The sequence below is a fragment of the Marmota marmota genome, unplaced genomic scaffold (assembly GCF_001458135.2).
Source record: "Marmota marmota marmota unplaced genomic scaffold, marMar, whole genome shotgun sequence".
In the NCBI taxonomy this organism is placed as follows: domain Eukaryota; kingdom Metazoa; phylum Chordata; class Mammalia; order Rodentia; family Sciuridae; genus Marmota; species Marmota marmota.
This window is the reverse complement of record NW_026000082.1, coordinates 19402756-19421604: the sequence shown is the minus strand read 5'-3', so window position 1 is coordinate 19421604 and position 18849 is coordinate 19402756. Positions and strand designations below refer to the sequence as shown.

The 18849-nt window shown below is 36.3% G+C and overlaps 1 protein-coding gene and 1 pseudogene across 3 annotated transcripts in view; one reads left to right on the top strand and one right to left on the bottom strand.

Annotated features, from left to right (window-relative positions):
- LOC107141814 (intracisternal A particle-promoted polypeptide) overlaps positions 1-18849 on the bottom strand; it is a 51557-nt gene that overhangs the window by 21149 nt on the left and 11559 nt on the right. Inside the window, exons 1-4 of one of the 3 annotated variants that reach the window (XM_015485068.2) lie at positions 16738-16795; positions 13260-13601; positions 7194-7625; positions 755-910 (exon numbers count right to left, since the gene is read on the bottom strand). In XM_015485068.2, coding sequence (XP_015340554.1) covers positions 755-910; positions 7194-7625; positions 13260-13551 — 880 coding nt within the window. In that variant the 5' untranslated portion in view covers positions 13552-13601; positions 16738-16795. Of the gene's footprint in view, positions 1-754; positions 911-7193; positions 7626-13259; positions 13602-14231; positions 14310-16737; positions 16796-18849 lie in introns of those variants that run through there. The other 2 variants (XM_048815462.1, XM_015485069.2) reach the window with 2 other exon arrangements.
- Positions 871-2199, top strand: LOC125620405 (annotated as a pseudogene).

Genomic DNA, 18849 nt, shown 5'->3' with positions numbered 1-18849 from the left:
ACATATATATATAAAAAATCTAGGCACTGATTATCTATTTAGTTAGAAAGTTTCACTATGACTTCTATTAGTGTCTTTTTCAATTAAAAATAGTAGATTGAAATACTTGTTTTGATTGCACATCCCATCAGTAAAAAATTATAGTATGCATTCCAATGGTGAAAATTTACATATTACATATAAAATATATGCAATTATAAATTATATCATATATAAGGCACTTACATAAACACTATTTCATATATATTGATCTGGAAAACATTTCACCTTACATATCAAAAATTTATCAGGTTTAATGCTTTTAAATTAAAAATGAAAAGAAATTTTAGTATGCTCCTTGGGTATTCTGATAAATCATGCTGCACCTGACACTTTGGAGATCATTGATTTCTATTGTACCAATGACTAAAATAGTTCAAAAATTTGAGATTTATTCTCTACATTTTTTACTTGAATTCAAAATTTCAAATTTTAAAGCAATGTTTCTTTAGTCAGTCATTTGATAACTGGCTAATAATCTAAGAGCCCAAACATTCAGATCACAGAATAACAGATGACAAATTAAGTAGCTATGTATTTTAAAAAATGTTTACTATGCTACACAAATATAATTTATAAATCTGTAACCTGAATGTGAAATTAAATATTACATATTTAATTACATATTGTGACATGTATATTAAAAACAAAAATATTAAAAAGTTTTGCTTCTGAAAATAAAGATAACTTCTATTACTTTTTTAAAGGTCCTCACCTACTGCATACAGGTACTTTCTTGCTTTCTTCCGAGGTCGGATCTTAGATGTCTGCAGAAAACTACAAAACTTGTTCTCTTTGGGAGATTTACACACCTCACAGTACTCTTTCAAAAGTGTTTGCAGTGCAACACGAAGATTAAAATCAGATACTCCTAGAGCAATATTTAAAAAGACAATATTTCAAATAACTCTTAAATGCTATCAAAAGGCACATTTCTATAAATAAAACACATTTTGTACTCAAATCATCATCAAACGATGGCATTTGTTCCCTTCAATATCAAATATTATTTTCTCATTGCTACTAAGGAATATACTTTCTTTAAATCAAAAAATTGTTTTAAAAATATGCTCACAATATTAGTTTGAAAACTCACATATAAGGATTTCTAAATAAAAATGAAAAAGTTTAAGGGGATCAAAACTATCTTAAAAAATAGTAAAAAAAAATCTAATTTTCAACCTAATAACAAAAAAAGATACAAAATTATGTTATAAATTTTAAAAAACGATAGGCAAAACAGGAGACAAAAATTCTGGTGGAATGAGGACCATTTCTCTAAAATGCTCTTGAGTATGACTGGGCAGGTTGTCCCTTCTTAAGGGTGCTTAGCTGAGGTAAACTGAGGATGAAAATCAACCTGCCTTCTTTTGCCAACTTTTAAGACCTAGCCCCAATAAAAGAGCACTGTTTTCTAATTTGCACAAAGCACTATATATGCTAATAAGGGACTGTCTCTTAGTTTGTTTCTATTTCCCTAGCTTTATCTCTACATCCCACAAGAATTTTGAGGAAAGGTCAAATAATAAACTCTGGAGAATTCCCACCAATAATTAAAAATTTGGAGAAAGGATGAACAACGAAAAAGCAAAACTCAGAAGAAAGTTGAGGAAACTAAACCATTAAAAGAAAAAGTCTTAGCTGGAGGTATAGCTTAGGAATGAAATGTTTGCCTAGCAGGCACCAGAACCTGGGCTGGATCTCCAGCATGGTGGGGTTCTTTACAGGACCATACTCTTGGAATACATTTCTAGGTAGGTTAAGTAGGCCTTGATTCAAGACCAATAATAAGACCGAAATAGTGTGAAGAGGCTGCCAATTCTGTCTCAAAGCATCTCTGAGCCTGCTAAATAGGCAACAAGAGCAAAGCTCTACCCTCCCAAGCTGAAAACATTTATGGAAGAGAAGTTATCATTGAAAATAAATGGTGGCAGACATGTCCAAGGAATATTGTGGGGATTTGACCCTTTCATGAATCTTGTGATAGATGAGGATGGAGATGGCAACTAGTGGGGAACAGAACAACAATGGAATGGTGATAATACTAGGAAATAGAATCATCATGTTAGAAGTCTTGGAATGAGTATTAAAAAAATGGCTGTTTAACAGAGAAATCCATGACCCTTTTCCAAAAGGCCTATTTAAAACTAGGATGTAAAAATCAGGGCATGTATATTTTCTTTTTTTTTTTTTTTAATTTTTTTAATATTTATTTTTTAGTTATCGGCGGATACAACATCTTCGTTCTGTATGTGGTGCTGAGGATCGAACCCAGGCCGCACGCATGCCAGGCGAGCGCGCTACCGCTTGAGCCACATCCCCAGCCCGTATATTTTCATATTAAGCTTTTTGTTAAATAAACTTTGGTGGGGGGTACCAAGGATTGAACTCAGGGGCACTCAACCACTGAGCCACATCTCCAGCCCTATTTTGTATTTTATTAGAGCCAGGGTCTCACTGAGTTACTTAGCCCTTGCCATTGCTGAGGCTAGCTTTGAACTGGCAATCCTCTTGCCTCAGTCTCCCAAGCCGCTAGGATTACAGGCATGTGCCACCGCACTCGGTGGAAGAAAACCTGGTGGAGATCATCAAATTTATTTAAGTACAGAGATAATGGCATAGAACTAAGGGAATCATGATTGCAAATACCTATATAAATAAAGGCTATAAATCTTGACCGAGAGAGTAGGAGAGAAGAAAAATAAAAATGCTAAGTACCTCATTTTTCTTACCAGAGTTTGATAACTGTTTTAATATGTAACTATGGGGCTGGGATTGTACTCAGTGGTAGAGTGCTTCCCTAGTATGCGTGAAGCACTGGGTTCGATCCCCAGCACCACATAAAAATAAAAATAAATAAAATAGGGGCTGGGGATGTGGCTCAAGTGGTAGCGCGCTCGACTGGCATGTGTGCGGCCCGGGTTTGATCCTCAGCACCACATACAAACGAAGATGTTGTGTCTGCCAATAACTAAACAATAAATATTTAAAAAAAAAAATAAATAAATAAATAAATAAATAAATAAAATAAAGGTATTGTGTCCATCTACAACTAAAAAAAATATTTAAAAAATATTTAAATATGGGCTGGGGTCATGGCTTAGTGGTGGAGTGCTTGCCTCACATGTGTGAGGCACTGGGTTTGATTCTCAGTATCACATATAAATAAATAAAATAAAGGTCCATCAACAACTAAAAAATTTTTTTAAAAATATGGAACTATGCTTTCATCTTTAAATAATTTTGCCCTTAATTTCATATGAACCTTTAAGATTATTTCTTGAGATGAAGAAATACTTATTGGAAATTAATTATTGCTTCTATTTCTTCTTTTGTTAATTTTTAGTGAAATTAAACTAAATTTTTATATTATAAATAGTATATATAAAAGAATTCTCTTTTTAAAATTTTTTTTGTAGTTGATGATGGACAGAATGCCTTTATTTTATTTGTTTATTTTTATGTGGTGCTAAGGATCGAACCTAGGATTGATGTGGTATTAAGGATCGAACCTAGCATGCCTCCTCACACATGCTAGGCAAGTGCTCTACCACTGAGCTACAGCCCCAGCCCAGGATTCTTATTCTTGTTAACTTTTAGTGAAATTTAACTAAATTTTTATATTATAAATGGTACATGTACCATGATTCTTATTCTTACTAAAATTTTTTTCTAAAGACCATCCAACAAACTACCTATCATCAATCCTCCTCTATATCACATATTTCCTATATATGAATTAAAACTGGCTATTTCTAAGGAACAGACTTTGGGTGACTTATTGTTTTACTTTGTAGTGCTAGGGATCAAACCCAGGACCTTGCTCTTGCATGCATTTTACCATTGAGCCTTTTTATACACATATATGTGTGTGTATGTGTGTGTGCATATATATATATAAAATATATAATATATATTGTGTATTTTTTTTTAAAGAGAGAGAGAGAATATGAATCTTTTTTGTAGATGGACATAACACAATGCCTTTATTTTTATGTGGTGCTGAGAATCGAACCCGAGTCCCGCCCATCCTAGGTGAGCGCTCTACCGCTGAGCCACAATTCCAGCCCCTATATTATGTATTATTATAACATACACACACACACACACACACACACATTATTTTGAGATAGGTTATCTCTAAGTTGCCCTGTGGTCTCAAACTTGCAATCCTCCTGCATCAGCCTTCAGAGTTGCTAGGATTATAACTGTGAGCCACTGCACCCAGCTCCTGTTTGTTGCTTTTTATATATTTGTATTACCTACACTTTTTATAATAAGCATATGCCACAAATTAGGCAGAAAAGTCTACACATTCACATAATGTAATTTAATTACTTAGGTTAAGTATTTTGCTCCTTCTCTGAATTTTGTGGTGGAGTCATCTTGTTTTTCTCTAATAGATTGCCCATATTTTCTAAAATATAACCAAAGTTTTGAAGTTGAAAAATATTAATGTTGACTTTTTAAAAATCCTCAATTTCAGCCCAGCATGCAGGTGCATGCCTGTAATCCCAGCAACTCCAGAGGCTGAAGCAAGAGGATCACAAGTGAAAGACCAACCTGGGCACTTAGTGATACCCTGTGTCAAAACTTAAAAATTAACAGGGCTGCAGATGTAGCTGAGTAGTGAACCCAGGTAGTGTCCCTGGGTTCAATTTCCCACACAACACACACACACACTCCACAATTTACTTCTCCCTGACACATTGAAGATTTTTCCTCCAGTAAAATACCTTCATATGATAACTACTGGGCCTGCTTAAAAAACAGTGGAAGAGCCCAGTACGATGATGTATGCTTATACTCCCACTGGCTCAGGAGACTGAGGCAGGATTGCAAATTCGAGGACAGCCTCAGCAACTTAATAAGACCCTAAGTAACTTAGCAAGACTCTGAATTGAAATGAAAAATAAAAAAGGCTGGGGATGTATCTCAATGGTAAAGCACCGCTGGGTTAAAACTTTAGTACTAAAAACAAAACAAAACAGTGGTAGACTTAATTTTAATCACAAAAAGCTGTAGGAAAACAAGCCCCAATATGGGTAACCCTGCCTTGCTCCTAGCAAAGGAATTTCCCCTTAGCACTCTCTATCCTGGGCACTTGAGAAAAGCCAACCCAGACAAAAAAACCTTTATCCATTCCTAAATTTTCACATGACTCATACAAAAGTATGTATGGGTAATTCCTCTCCCTTGTTTTAGCATTTAAATACAGCCAGTCCTCATTAATTGAGGAGTCCCTATTTGTGAATAACCCCTACTCACTAAAAAGTATTTTAACCCCCAAATTAATATTTGGAGTACTTTTGTAGTTGTTCATCGACATGTGCAGAATGGCAAAAAATTTGAATCATCTCATATGTACTTTCTGGATGAGATTGAAGAAGGATTCACTCTGCCTTGTTATTACAGCTCTTAGAATGTAAATAACCACCTTTTTCAGTCTACTTTAGGCCATGTTTTTTGCAATTTTTTTCTTTTTGTTGATTTTGCTGTTTAAAATAGTCCCCAACTCTAGTACTCAAGTACTATGTAGTATTCCCATGTGCACCAAGGCTATTATGAGCCTCACAGGGAAAACATAGTTGGCTCTGCATATCTGTTGGTTCTATATCATGTATTCAACCAATGGCAGATAAAAATAATTGGGAAAAAATATTATCTGTACTAAACATGTACAGACTTTCTTCTTGTCATTATTCCCTACACAAAACAGTACAATAACTATTTACATAGCATTTGCATTATATAGAGAGATGATATAAAATACATGGAAGGATTGTGTTGGTCATATGAAAATACCATTTATATAAAGGGCTTAAGCATGTGTGGATTTGTGTATCCTTGGGGGTTCAGGAACCAATTTACCAAGGAATCTGAGGGTAGACTATTTGTATTAGACAAGTTTCATTCAGGAATAAGTTATAGTGCTTGGCCATGAGTTCAATGTTAATAAATCAACAATATGTGTTAAGGTATTTTTAGATTAAAATACACATAAAATAAAGCTTCCTATTGATTGGAGAACAAAAATGTTGTGACCAGAGGCTTGTAGGAAGCTAACTCCATATATCATCTAGGAGAAATAGCTCGATATTTGCTAATTTAGTGTTTGTGGCAACTGTATAGGAAATAACTATTGCAAGTAACAATTAACACTATATGTACTAATAAAAAATATCACTCAAAAAAAAGACCTACAAAATTCTCTTAACACTGCCAAGAGTGGAGAAAAACTAGCAATTATTCAAAATAATTTCTTCACAGAATTACACCTTTGATGCTTACTAGTGTTATTTAATTTGTAGGAAGATCATCTGTAATTGTTACAACCTAATGTTTTAATGCATGAGGACAGTAAAAGTATCAAATCTTTAAAATATAAAGAACTTTTTTAAAAGAAATTTAAATTTTATAATATCTCTAATATACAGATTAAAACCCATTTTATGCTATGGTACAAATATTTTCAGAAAGAAGTTTAGCTTTGGGCCTGGGAATACAGCTCAATGGAAGAGCACTTGCCTAACATGTATAAGGTCCAAGGTTCAATCCCCAGCAAAGCGGGTATTTAAAGCTGATTCAAAGGCTACTCAGAGGCTATGATATTATATCAATATAAAATTCATTTTATAGTGAGAGGCATTTATTCAGTTTTGCTTTTTTTTTTTTTTTTAATATTTATTTCTTAAGTTTTCGGCGGACATAACATCTTTGTTTGTATGTGGTGCTGAGGATCAAACCCGGGCCGCAAGCATGCCAGGCGAGCGCGATACCGCTTGAGCCACATCCCCAGCCCGCTTTTGTTTTTAATATAAGCATTTTCCTTAAATATTAAGATTTGCTGAAAATTTCAGAATGGTAAAAGGAAATCTTATCTTGAAATAATTAGTACCATCAACAATAGCAGATCAGTGTTAGTTTTGTCAGTAACTTTATAACACTAATCTGTTTTATTAATTTCAGAAAAAGATATATAAGAATTTCATTAAAATAGGAGTAGAAATATCAAAATACTGTCTACTCACCAAAGTTGTACCTTACATAATTTCAATAGATGTGTTACTGAATCAAAAAATGAAAACACTATCACATTTCAGAGAAAAAGCCATTTGATGATCAATTAATTTGATAGACAGTGAGAAAGTTACCTTCTATATACTTTAAAAGTCTCTGAGGAGGTAATAAAGGGAATCGAATTGGGTCCAGCACTTCTACCACATGTTTTCTTCTCTTTCCCAGATCTTTCAGAATCCATTGCATTGCAGCTAGGAAGACCTGATATTCATCCTCAATGCTAAGCTCTTCACTTCGTAATATTTTGATCAGCTGATCTTTTGTAAGTGCCAGGAACTCTTCCCCATTATGAACCTCCAAGAAATGGACATGGATGTAGTTTTCTGTGAATTCCAAAAGATCATGGCAGGCAATTTGCTCAGAGAACTGAAAGATTCCAATGCAGTTCAATGGATCAACTTGTCCTTTGAGAAATTCACAGCAAAGATTAACAACTTCAGTTAATTGTAGCATGTCCGCTGCGACAATCAACTCCTGAACATTGTTCACAGCTATGTTCACTATACCTGGGGAAGTAGGGAGACAAAATAGCCAATAAGATAAAAACATTTGATTTACCATACTCAAAAAATATTTTACTTGACTACATTAAGAGTTTAATGTCAGGGGGGCTGGGGTTGTAGCTCAGTAGTAGAGCACTTGCCTAACGTGTGAGGCATTGGGTTTGATCTTCAGCACCTCATAAAAACAAATAAATAAAATAAAGGTTAAATTCTACAAAAAAGAGTTTATTGTTTGCAAAATAAAAGTTTAGTAAAAAGGCAACAAAGGATTTTTGGAATGAGCATAAAACTTAAAATAAAAATGATATTAACATTTTGGAATACTTATAATGAACCCGACACAGTATTAATTCCTTCATACACTTATTTAACCTTCACTATGACTCAAAATGGCAAGTATCATTTTTATTATTATTGTACTAAGGAAACAGAATCAGAAAGTTTAAGTAACTTTCCCCCATCTTAAATGGCTAAGCAAGTAACATCTAAATCCATGTTTTTGGTTTGTTGGTTTCCTTTGGATTTTACAGTACTGGGAGTCAAGTTCAGTGCCTACCATATACTAGCAAAGTGTTCTACATCCCCAGTCCTTTTTAAAAAGTTTAATTTTGAGGGCTGGAGTTGTGGCTCAGTGGTAGAGCACTTGCCTAGCATGTGTGAGGCCCTGGGTTAGATTCTCAGCACCGCATAAAAATAAATGAATAAAATAAAGGTCCGTCAACATCTAAAAAATATTTTAAAAATAAAAAAAAAAGTTTAATTTTGGGCTGGGGATGTGGCTCAAGCGGTAACACACTCGCCTGGCATGCGTGGGGCGCTGGGTTCGATCCTCAGCACCACATAAAAATGAAATGGGGATGTTGTGTCCATGAAAACTAAAAACATAAAATAAATATTTTAATAAAAATTTAATTTTGAGATAGGGTCTTGATAAATTGCACAGTTTGGCCTCAAAAATTTTTTTAATGTTTTATTAGTTGTAGATGGACACAACACCTATATTTTTACTTATTTGTTTTTATGTGGTGCTGAAGATTGAACCCAATGCCTTACATGTACGAGGCAAGCGCTCCACCACTGAGCCACAACTCCAGCCCATGGCCTCAAATTTTTGATCCTTCTGCTTCAGCCTCCTGAGTAGCTGGGATTATAGGCCAGCACCACTGTGTTCGGCTAAAGTACATTCTTTTCACATAAACATACAGGTATGTAACAAACATCGCTAAGGAACTAGGGAAAGTAAGATAAAGGCTTTATCATCAATTGTTATTTTTTGGTGGCGGGGAGGTACCAGGGTTTGAACTCAGGGACACTCGACCATTGAGCCACATCCCCAGCCCTATTTTGTATTTTATTTAGAGACAGGGTCTCACTGAGTTGATTAGCACCTCACAGTTGCTGAGGCTGGCTCTGAACTCTCAATCCTCCTGCCTCAGCCTCCTGAGCTGCTGTGATTACAGGCATGTGCCACAGCGCCTAGCTCTTGATCTTCAATTATGATAAAGTGTTTTAAATTACATAATGACTTTGGGAGGACATCAAAGAGCTAATTATATTTAATAGGGGACAGAAATCACTGTAATTATCCTACATAATAAGAATAAACTCTTGGGGCTGGGGTTGTGGCTCAGTGGTAGAGTGCTTGCCTACCATGTGTGAGGCACTGCGTTCAATCCTCAGCAGCACATAAATAAATAAATAAATGTTATTTTAAAAAGTTTTAAAAAAAAAGAATAAACTCTCCATTCCATCTCACACTTTCCTTTTACTTTATGCCTTTTATTATAATCACTTCATTAAACTTTTTGTCCAAAGTTTGTTTTCCTGATTAGATTTATAAAGTCTGTCAAGGCAAGGCTTGCCCCCTCTGTATTCCTAATGCTCAAAACATATTAGATACTCATAATTTTTTTTTTAAATGAGCTGGGCATGGTGGCACATGGCTGTAATTCCAGCAGCTTGGGAGGCTGAAGCAGGAGGATTGCGAATTCAAAGCCAGCCTCAGCAACTTAGCAAGATCCTGTCTCCACAAATAAAAATGGCTGGGAATGTAGCGTGGTGGTAAAGCATCCCTGGGTTCAATCCCTTGGTACCAAAAAAAAAAAAATTTAATGAAAGAATGGACAAATAGGGGCTGGGGTTGTGGCTCAGTGATAGAGCACTTGCCTAGCATGCGTGAGGCACTGGGTTTGATTTTCAGCACCACATACAAATAAATAAAATAAAGGTCCATCAAAAACTAAAAAATGTTTTTTTTTTAAATGGCCAAATAGATTAAGGTGAAAGGAAGGATATGGCTCAATGAATGCAAACTGAAAATTTTCCAAAAGTATAAAAAATGAAATCCAGCAAGTCGGGGGAGTTGGTGGTAGGGGCTACAGAGAAAACTGAGGTTAGACTACTGGAATGAATGGGAATTCACTGCAAATTTGGATAAGATCAGATCATGGGTTTCGATGTAAGAGGACTGAATGACTACTATTAGATGGATAATACCAAGAGTTGCTTGAGAGTAAGAAAAGAATGCCCTTCAACTTAACAGAACTTTATAGTTTACTAAGGACTTTCATGTTTGCTAAAATTTATCTCATTCAACCTTTACATGAACTATAAAGTGCTATGTTCTCCACTTTACAAATAAAGAAAAAGAGATACTCACAGGCTTATTTGTATTTTGTAAGCACCTAACCTGCACAACTATAAAGCTCTGTTAAGGCAGAGACTTTGTCTCATTTACTGTCATATTCCAGCGCCTAACTCAAAAATGGATTCAATAGATATTTGTTAAAAGAATGAATGAATGATTGACTAATGTTAAATGAAATGTCTAGTATCACTCAGTTAATTAGTGCCATAGTTAGATCTCAAACCCAAGTCAGTAGACTCCAAGTGAAGTGCATAAAAACCTAAGATGAGAAATACACATTAAGACACCTTAGGGCTGGGATTCTGGCTCAGCAGTAGAGCATTTGCCTAGCATGGGTGGGACCCGGGTTCAATCCTCAGCACCACATAAAAATAAAGGCACTGTGTTGTGTCCATCTACACCTAAAAAATAAATATTAAAAAAAAGACACCTTAGAATTGTGAATGGTTAGTAAAGAAAGAGAGATCAAAGGAGAGATAAATTGAATAATAGATTTGCTGTCCCCACATGCCAAAATAAGAAATGGTATTACAATGAAAATAAAAGAACATTATTGTAAGAACTAATTGTGTCAAAGACTACAAATTTCCCTGTCTCAATACATTTTAATTTCATCCTTACTAAGAGAAACTTGATTTTGTTTTGGGTGGCAACTATGCCCTGCTGAAAACTGCAGACAGATATGAAATGTTAAATGAGTATGACCCTCAGCATACAGGCAGTAGTTGTTAGGAAGGACTACCAGAAAAATTTTAAAAAACATAGATTCATATGGCAGACCCTTTTGTCTTTCTCCCTTCCTCCCTCCTGGCTGGAGGTTAGTGAGTAAGAGAGTGGAAGCTATAACCTATAGATAATGGAGCAAAATATTAGAATATTTGGACACTAGGGGCTGGGGTTGTAGCTCAGTGGTAAAGTGCTTGCCTAGCAAGTGTGAAACACTGGGTTCAATCCTCAGTACCACATAAAAATAAATAAATGAAATAAAGGTACGGTGTCCATCTACAACTAAAAAAAAAATTTTTTTTAAATATTTGGACACTAATAATATTATAAAGCCACCACATCAGGCTTGGAATGCCTACTATGTATTTATTTTTGTGGAAAAATAAACTCCTATATTAGCAAGCTATGTTATGTCTATTTCCAGCAGCTAAACGCTGTTGGAAATAACTGGTAACTGATTTTACCTCAAATGTCAATCCTCCACAATATTATTTTACCCCAATGTGCTCGATAGCTTTTAGTTCTTGGCGGACCACCTTTAACTTCTTTGATGGAAGTGCTCATCACCAGCAATATGGTGATGAAGCCATGAATGAACATTTTTTCCACTAAATATCTTGTTGCTACAGTCAGACAACAGAAGCAGAATAGACAACTTCTGATATTTCTTCTGTTTTTATATTGTTCAATACTAATTCTATGGATTAATTTGGGCTGATTCATTTTTTTTTCCAAATAAATGAAGCAGGAAGAATTTAGGAAGGAGTTTAATTAGCCTATACAAGTCATTTGGAGTAATGAGTTCAAGAATCCCTCAATGTAAGAACTGCACTGTTTTTAGCAAATAAAAGATAATTAATTATAGTCCCCAAATTAAGATTATCATTGTTTTTCTAAAATTTACCAAAAAAGGAATATGAAACAATACAGAGAAAAGAAATCACTTTTTGTCACTTTGTATATTTAAATGCCATGCATGAAAAAAACAATACTTTGTTTATCTTGTACAAAGTAGTCTCTTGAACAGCACAGTAAGCAGCATTGGTGGCACATGCCTGTAATCACAGTGACTTGGAGGCTGAATCAGGAGGATTGCAAATTCGAGTCCAGCCTCAACAACTTGGAAAGGCCCTAAGCAACTTAGCAAGAAGACCCTGTCTTAAAATAAAAAAAAACTAAAAGGTGCTGGGGGTGTAGCTCAGTGGTTAAGCACCCTGGGTTCAATCAAAAATGAAAAAAAAAAAAAAAAGGAGAAGAGCATAGTATATTGTCAAAACTAACCCAAATAAACAGGTTTTGTTTTCAAACTTTTTTTTTTCTGATTTTAAGAGTAATATATATTCACTGTGGAAAAAACTTTTAAACAGAAAAGCATAAAAATAAAAGGAAAATCACACATTTTCCATCACAGACACACTGTATTAACACTTTCAGTGTATTTCTTTCAACTCTTGTATCTATGCATATGAATGTTGCATATCATTTAAGACTATATTTAGTTCTTATATGCATTTTTTAATGTCATAGAAATGCTTCAAAATGTTTTAAAAATAAGTTTTAACTAAAATAATGCATGCTGATTATAAACAGTTTGAGGGGGGAAGGGTAAAATAAGAATATTTGTATATTCAACCACCTGTTGATAAACACTTATCAACATTCTAATCTCTTTCTCATGCACACAACTTTTTTTTTGCAAAATTTAGGTTGAATTTATATTCTCATTTTTTTCATTTAGTATATTATAAACTTTCTCCCATGAAACCATATTTTTGTAGATTTTCATCAGGTTCTAAGAAATAGTCCATTACACACACACACACACCATGATTTATTTAATTGCACAACCCACTGAGAGACAATTACATTGCATCCAATTATATATTATTATAAATAATGTCACAATAAAATTGTGGTTCACACACACACAAAAATGTGGTTCACAAATATTTGCCTGCATCACTAGTTAATTCCTTAGGATTCCTAGAAAAGGAGTATTGGGTCAAAATATGAGAACTTTTGCTGGACATGGTGTGTAACTATGGTCCTCAATACTCCAGAAGATAAGGCAGAAGGACCACTTGAGCCTGAGAATTCAAGGCCAGCCTGGATAACAAAGTGAGATCTCACCTAAAAAAAAAAAAAAAACTTTTTGAAGTTTACTAAGTTACCTTCCATATAAGTTAGATAGACTTCTGTTCCTATCACAGAGTATGAGTGATTGTATCATTCTTCACTCAAAGCAACAGGCTCATGTAACATACCTGTGTAAATGAAATCCAGAAGTAACTGAAAGATTCCAGCTTCAATTCCTAGAATCTGCACAACATCTTTTGAGGACTCTCTCATTCCTCCAGTGAACAAAGCTGCAAAGTATGGACTACTAGCAGCCAAAACTAGTCGATGAACATTAAAAGTTTCCTTCCCAACTTGCAACTGCACATCACAAAAATGCTGTCCATTTCTCATTTTATTGATCTGGGCCAAGATGAGTTGAGCATGTTTGTCTGATGAAAATGGATTATCACCAGCCTTGGAATGGCCTTCATTCGCCATAATGATCGCAGATTAATTAAAAGGACTATTGCCCATAGTCTGCTCTTACCCTGAAAAACAAAATACAAAGAGATCAAAAAACATGTTTTTGTATTTAAAATTCCTTAAGCTTATAATTTACTTAGGGATATCAAATACACATGAAACAAACAGGACTAAATCTTGTGGTACTACTTCTAATACAGTTTCAGAGAAGAGAATAAATAATGGGTGCTAAAACATTTGGAGCTATCTCACAGAAGAAATGGGACCTGAATTGGATACTAAAAGATAAACAGCATTAAAGTATGAGGAGCGTTCATATGCTCCTCTGGGTAAAGAAAATAAGGCACAATCGCAAAGTTTTTGCACACTGCAGTAAGGAAGCACACATCACAGCCAGAATGAACTTTCAAAAATAAATTATGATCATGGCTGGGGTTGTGGCTCAGTGGTAGAGCATTCGCCTAGCACATGTGAGGCACTGGGTTTGAACCTCAGCATCACATAAAAATAAATTAATAAGGGCTGGGTTTGTGGCTCAGTGGTAGAGCACTTGCCTAGCATGTGTGAGGCCCTGGGTTCAACCTTCAGTACCACATATAAATAAATAAAGGTACTGGGTCATTCTACAACTTAAAAAAAATAATAATAATAATAAATGAGGGGCTGGGGTTGTAGCTCAGTAGTTGAGTACTTGCCTCGCATGTGTGAGGAACTGGGTTCGATTCTCAGCACCACATAAAATAAATAAATAAATAAATAAAATAAAGGTATTGCATCCATCTACAACCAAGACAGAGAGAAAGAAAGAGTTTTAAAAAAAATAAAATAAAACATTGTGATCAGTCCAAATGTCTACTTAAAATTCTTCAATTTGTTTGCTTCCCTTAACACACAAAAGTCTTTCTGGATCTTTGTGGTAATCTAGCCTATGTTCAAATATAACTTTCTACAGGAAGCCTTCCCTGTCCCTCACCCCTCTGGGTTTGGTGATCACCTTAAGCTTACACCTATTTTATAGCTCTTGTCTCACTCTATCTTGTCAGATACCCTAACATTCTAATCCCAACACACACACACACACACACACACACACACAGTTTTTTGAAAGAGGGTCCCTTAAGGGTAGGGAAGGACTACCTTTCATAGCTCTAGTACCTATCTCAACATATATTAGCTTTTCAAATGTTTGTTAAACAATTGAGAAATACAATGAGAAATAATAACTTAGGTTGGTTTTTGTTTACTTTAGCTTCTTTACATACTAATTGTAATTCTCAGAATAATTAAGAAGTGGGGGGGGGAAAGACAATCTTATCTAAGATGAGAGAGAAGGAAATTTCATTAAGCTCAAAGTTTCCCCAAAGATACAGTTTTAGTATAATGACAGTTTCATCTGAATCCAGGTGGTCTGACTCTAAGTCCATGGCTTTTTCCACCATATCACATTACAAAGAATTTATTAGCCTACGTTATAGAGAAAGGGCCTTGAAACCCAAGCACAGAAATTTGGACCTGAATTTTCATAGGTTTAACAAAAATAAACATGAACAACAGCCATATTTCAGAACTGTATGGTTTTTCAGAGGCAGGATCTAAGAGATAACAAACTTCTATTAAACAGTGTTAGAGGGGCTGGGGCTCAATGGTAGAACACTTGCCTAGCAAGTGTGAGGCACTGAGTTTGATCCTCAGCATCACATAAAAATAAATAAAATAAAGATATTGTGTCCATCTACAATTAAAAAATATTTTTAAAAAAACGGTGTCAGGAATGAGAATCTAAGGGATAAATCCAAATTACTTTTTAGAATAAAGAAATCATAATATCCTCTAATATAAGAGATATGGAAAGAAAGCAGAAAGGAAACCTAAAATGACTAAGGTTTTATAATTTAGGTAGCAAGGAGAATTCAAAGTAAGATTGAAAGAAATGATTGGGCTGACATTAGGTAAAATAGTTCCATTTATAGTATCCAGTCAAGCTTATCAAAGTTAAAATAACTAAGCCAATTATCATGACTATCTAGGAATTAACTTATTGAAAAATTTGAATGGTTCTAAGGTAGCTGCTAAAACTTCACATCAGCATGTACATTTTCTTTAATTGTAGATGGATACAATACTTTTTATTTATTAATTTTTATTTGATGATGAGGATTGAACCCAGTGACTCACCCTTGCTAGGCAAGCACTCCACTACTGAGCCACAACCCCAGCCCCAGCATGTATATTTAATTAACATATAGAAATTCAACTAGCAGATATTGTTAAACATGACAACGTTTTCAATCTTTTCTCTGACAGATTTCTCCCTGTCAGCAGATTTTGAACCCCAGTGGTTCAGCTACAGGGTAACCCCTTCATCCCCTACTTAAGCATCAAGCACAGCCACTCAATTAAAATGTTGCCTCCTGCTACCATAAAGAGTGCTGAATAACCCACTCTGGTGGCATACAGCAGAAATCCTACTACTTTCTTAGTATCTGCTGACACTATCCCGCTGCCAGTGGAGTCCCTCATTCCAAAAGGTGGCAGGCGGGGTGATCCTTTTTCCAAAGGAAAAGAGCAGGATCCTGGGACATTGCAGAGGGATGTAAGACCATGCCTCAAGCGACCCAAACTTGAAAGACAGATTATTGAGAAGTAAAGACCTGTGTTTACTGGCCTTGGATGCACGCAGAGAGTATCTGGAAGCTGCTTCAGCAAACGGTGTCAGAAAGAATTCTGGACTGTCAGAGAAGAGGGTAGATGGTGGGAGAGAAAAGGAAGGAGGGAGAGAAAGAAAAACCAGAAAAACAAAACTGAGGTTCTAAGTGCTTGGCTAGGGGGCCGGACCTATAGAACTACCCATAACCTCCTGCAACACTAAAGGTGGACACTCAATCCGCAGCTTCCGAAAGGGCAGGCAAGGGATCTCAAACGACTGAGGGGGCAGCAGGGCAGCCAGGGACATGGCCCCTTTTTCTCCAGTGCAGCGGGGACAGCAGAGGCCTCAGCTTTCCAAATAAGAGGACGCTCCAGTGAGGGAGAAAACACTGCCAGAGGTACGCCTGAGACGACAGGGCAGGAGAAGAGAAACCAGTTCCAGAGCTCCACTCCGTCCAGTCCTCCCGGTCCTCAGAGCCGGACACAGCCGGACACAGCAGAAGAGGAAGTTCCCAGACCCATCACAGTCGCACCGCGGACGCAGGCCCTTCTTACCCGCCGCTTCCCCTTCCCGCCGGCGCCGGCTCAGGCCCTGCGCGCGCAGTCGTGACCCTGTNGAACTCGGGATCCTCCTGCCTCAGCATCCCAAGCCACTGGGATTACAGGCGTGCGCCAGCGTGCCCAGCCTTCATATTTTTTGATATGAGCATGTCAGGAGTTTTAGAAAACACTTAATATAGAGCAAATCAGTTCATCAACAGACCTTCTTCAGTGGTGTGGAAGGTCTTACAAAATAGTTATTTCAGGACCCTTGTCTGATCTTGGCCCTATAAACTATTCCTCTTACAACAGGAGGAACATAGATAAATTAAGGGAAGGCAGAGATATGTTTGCTCAAATGGCTTAATTACTAAGACATCTTAAGCAAGACCCTACACAAACAACAGACCAGAGATTTCCAGACTAGGAAAGCAAGATGATTAAGACTGGGCCCCACCAACCATAAATTCTGTAAAACCAGTTTCAGTTAGGACTGGTCAGCCAGGCCAATGACAAAGGCATGCCCTTAAGTTGTTAGCTAATGTACTCTGTCAATCCAGAGACAAGAGATGATACTTGGATGGGACCTTTTAACAGTCTCCTTCCTACCCAATAAAAGCTGGGACACAAAGAAGTGAATTATTGCTCTTCTCTCTGAGAGGACCTACTCTCCTTTGATAGTGTTTCCACCATCCCCTTCTTATTTCTCTTCTAATAAACTTCGCTATACCTTCACTAAGTCCTGTGCCTTGCTTGAAATCCTCTCATTCAAAGACACAAGAATTCAGGGCTGGGATTTGGCTCAGTGGCAGGACGCTTGCCTCCCTTGTGTGAGGCACTGGGTTCAATCCTCAGCATCAAATAAAAATAAATAAAGTTAAAAAAAAAAAAAAAAAGACACAAGAACTAAGAACACGACTCCATCTCCAATAAGATCTTATCTCAGGTATGATCTTATCTCCATTATCAATATTAAGCTGCTTTTGCTCTTCTTTGAAGATTCATTTCAACATTTCTGATTTTTAGTAAATTCATATGAAATTCCTATAACATGCTGCTGGCTCTCTCATTAGGAGATAAAAGATTTGCTATTTCATTTTACATTTGAGAGTCATGATCTTACTTTTCGAAAAATTAAGCCTCAGCACCACTAAAATTAATTTCACTATTACTATTTTACTTTTAATTACTATTGGCTTCGACTCACCAATTTGAAAAGCTCTGCTTTAGGGTGTATGCCTGCCACAGTCTGGCTGGGCACAAAATAACCGAGCCGCCAGGAGGCACTTCTAGGTTCAAATCCTGTGAACGCCACCCACGCCGCCCTTCCAGCAACCACCAACCGGAAAATCCCACCTCCGGAACTTCCCCAACCAATGCGAACTCTCCAGGAATCAACCGAGAGAACTCCAAAGTAGTGGGTGCCCAAGGCAGACAGCAGGGGTCTAATATACAATTGAATACACAGCTTAACATAACCATCTCAATGGCTCCCTGGCATCACCTCTCAACCACTCCCTTCTGGCACAAATGCCCTGCGTCATTCCCACTCGGCTGTGGCTCTCAGCATATGCCCAGAAGAAAAATTGCTGCAACAGGATCTGTGTGCATCTTTGATCTCCCTAGAAAATATTTCTTTTCCAAATTGTTTGTTCCAATCTATATCCCCATCAGCAGTGAATAGCATTCTTTTGCTTTGCATCCTTGACAGCATTTAATATTGTTAGAAGTTTCAATACTGTATTATCTGGTAGGTGTAAAGTGGTATTTCATGTTTATTTTCATTTGCATTCCCTGATTATTAGTGATATTAGGTAGTAAAAAGATGTTTATAGAGTGTTACAGACTGAATTGTTTCTGATTCACATGTTGAAGCCCTAGCCCCAATGTGATAGTATTCGGAGATGGGGCCTTTCAGAGGCAAACAAGTTTAAATAAGGCAAACAGGATTGCAACTTTGAGGCCAGCCTCTGGAGGTTAATAAGGCTCTAAGCAATTTAGTGAGAACTTATCTCAAAATAAAAAATAAAAAGGACTGGGGAGGTGGCTCAGAAGTAAAATGTCCTTGTGTTCAATCCCTAGCACTAAAAAGGAAAAGAAAAAAGAAAAAAAAAAAAAGAAAGAAAG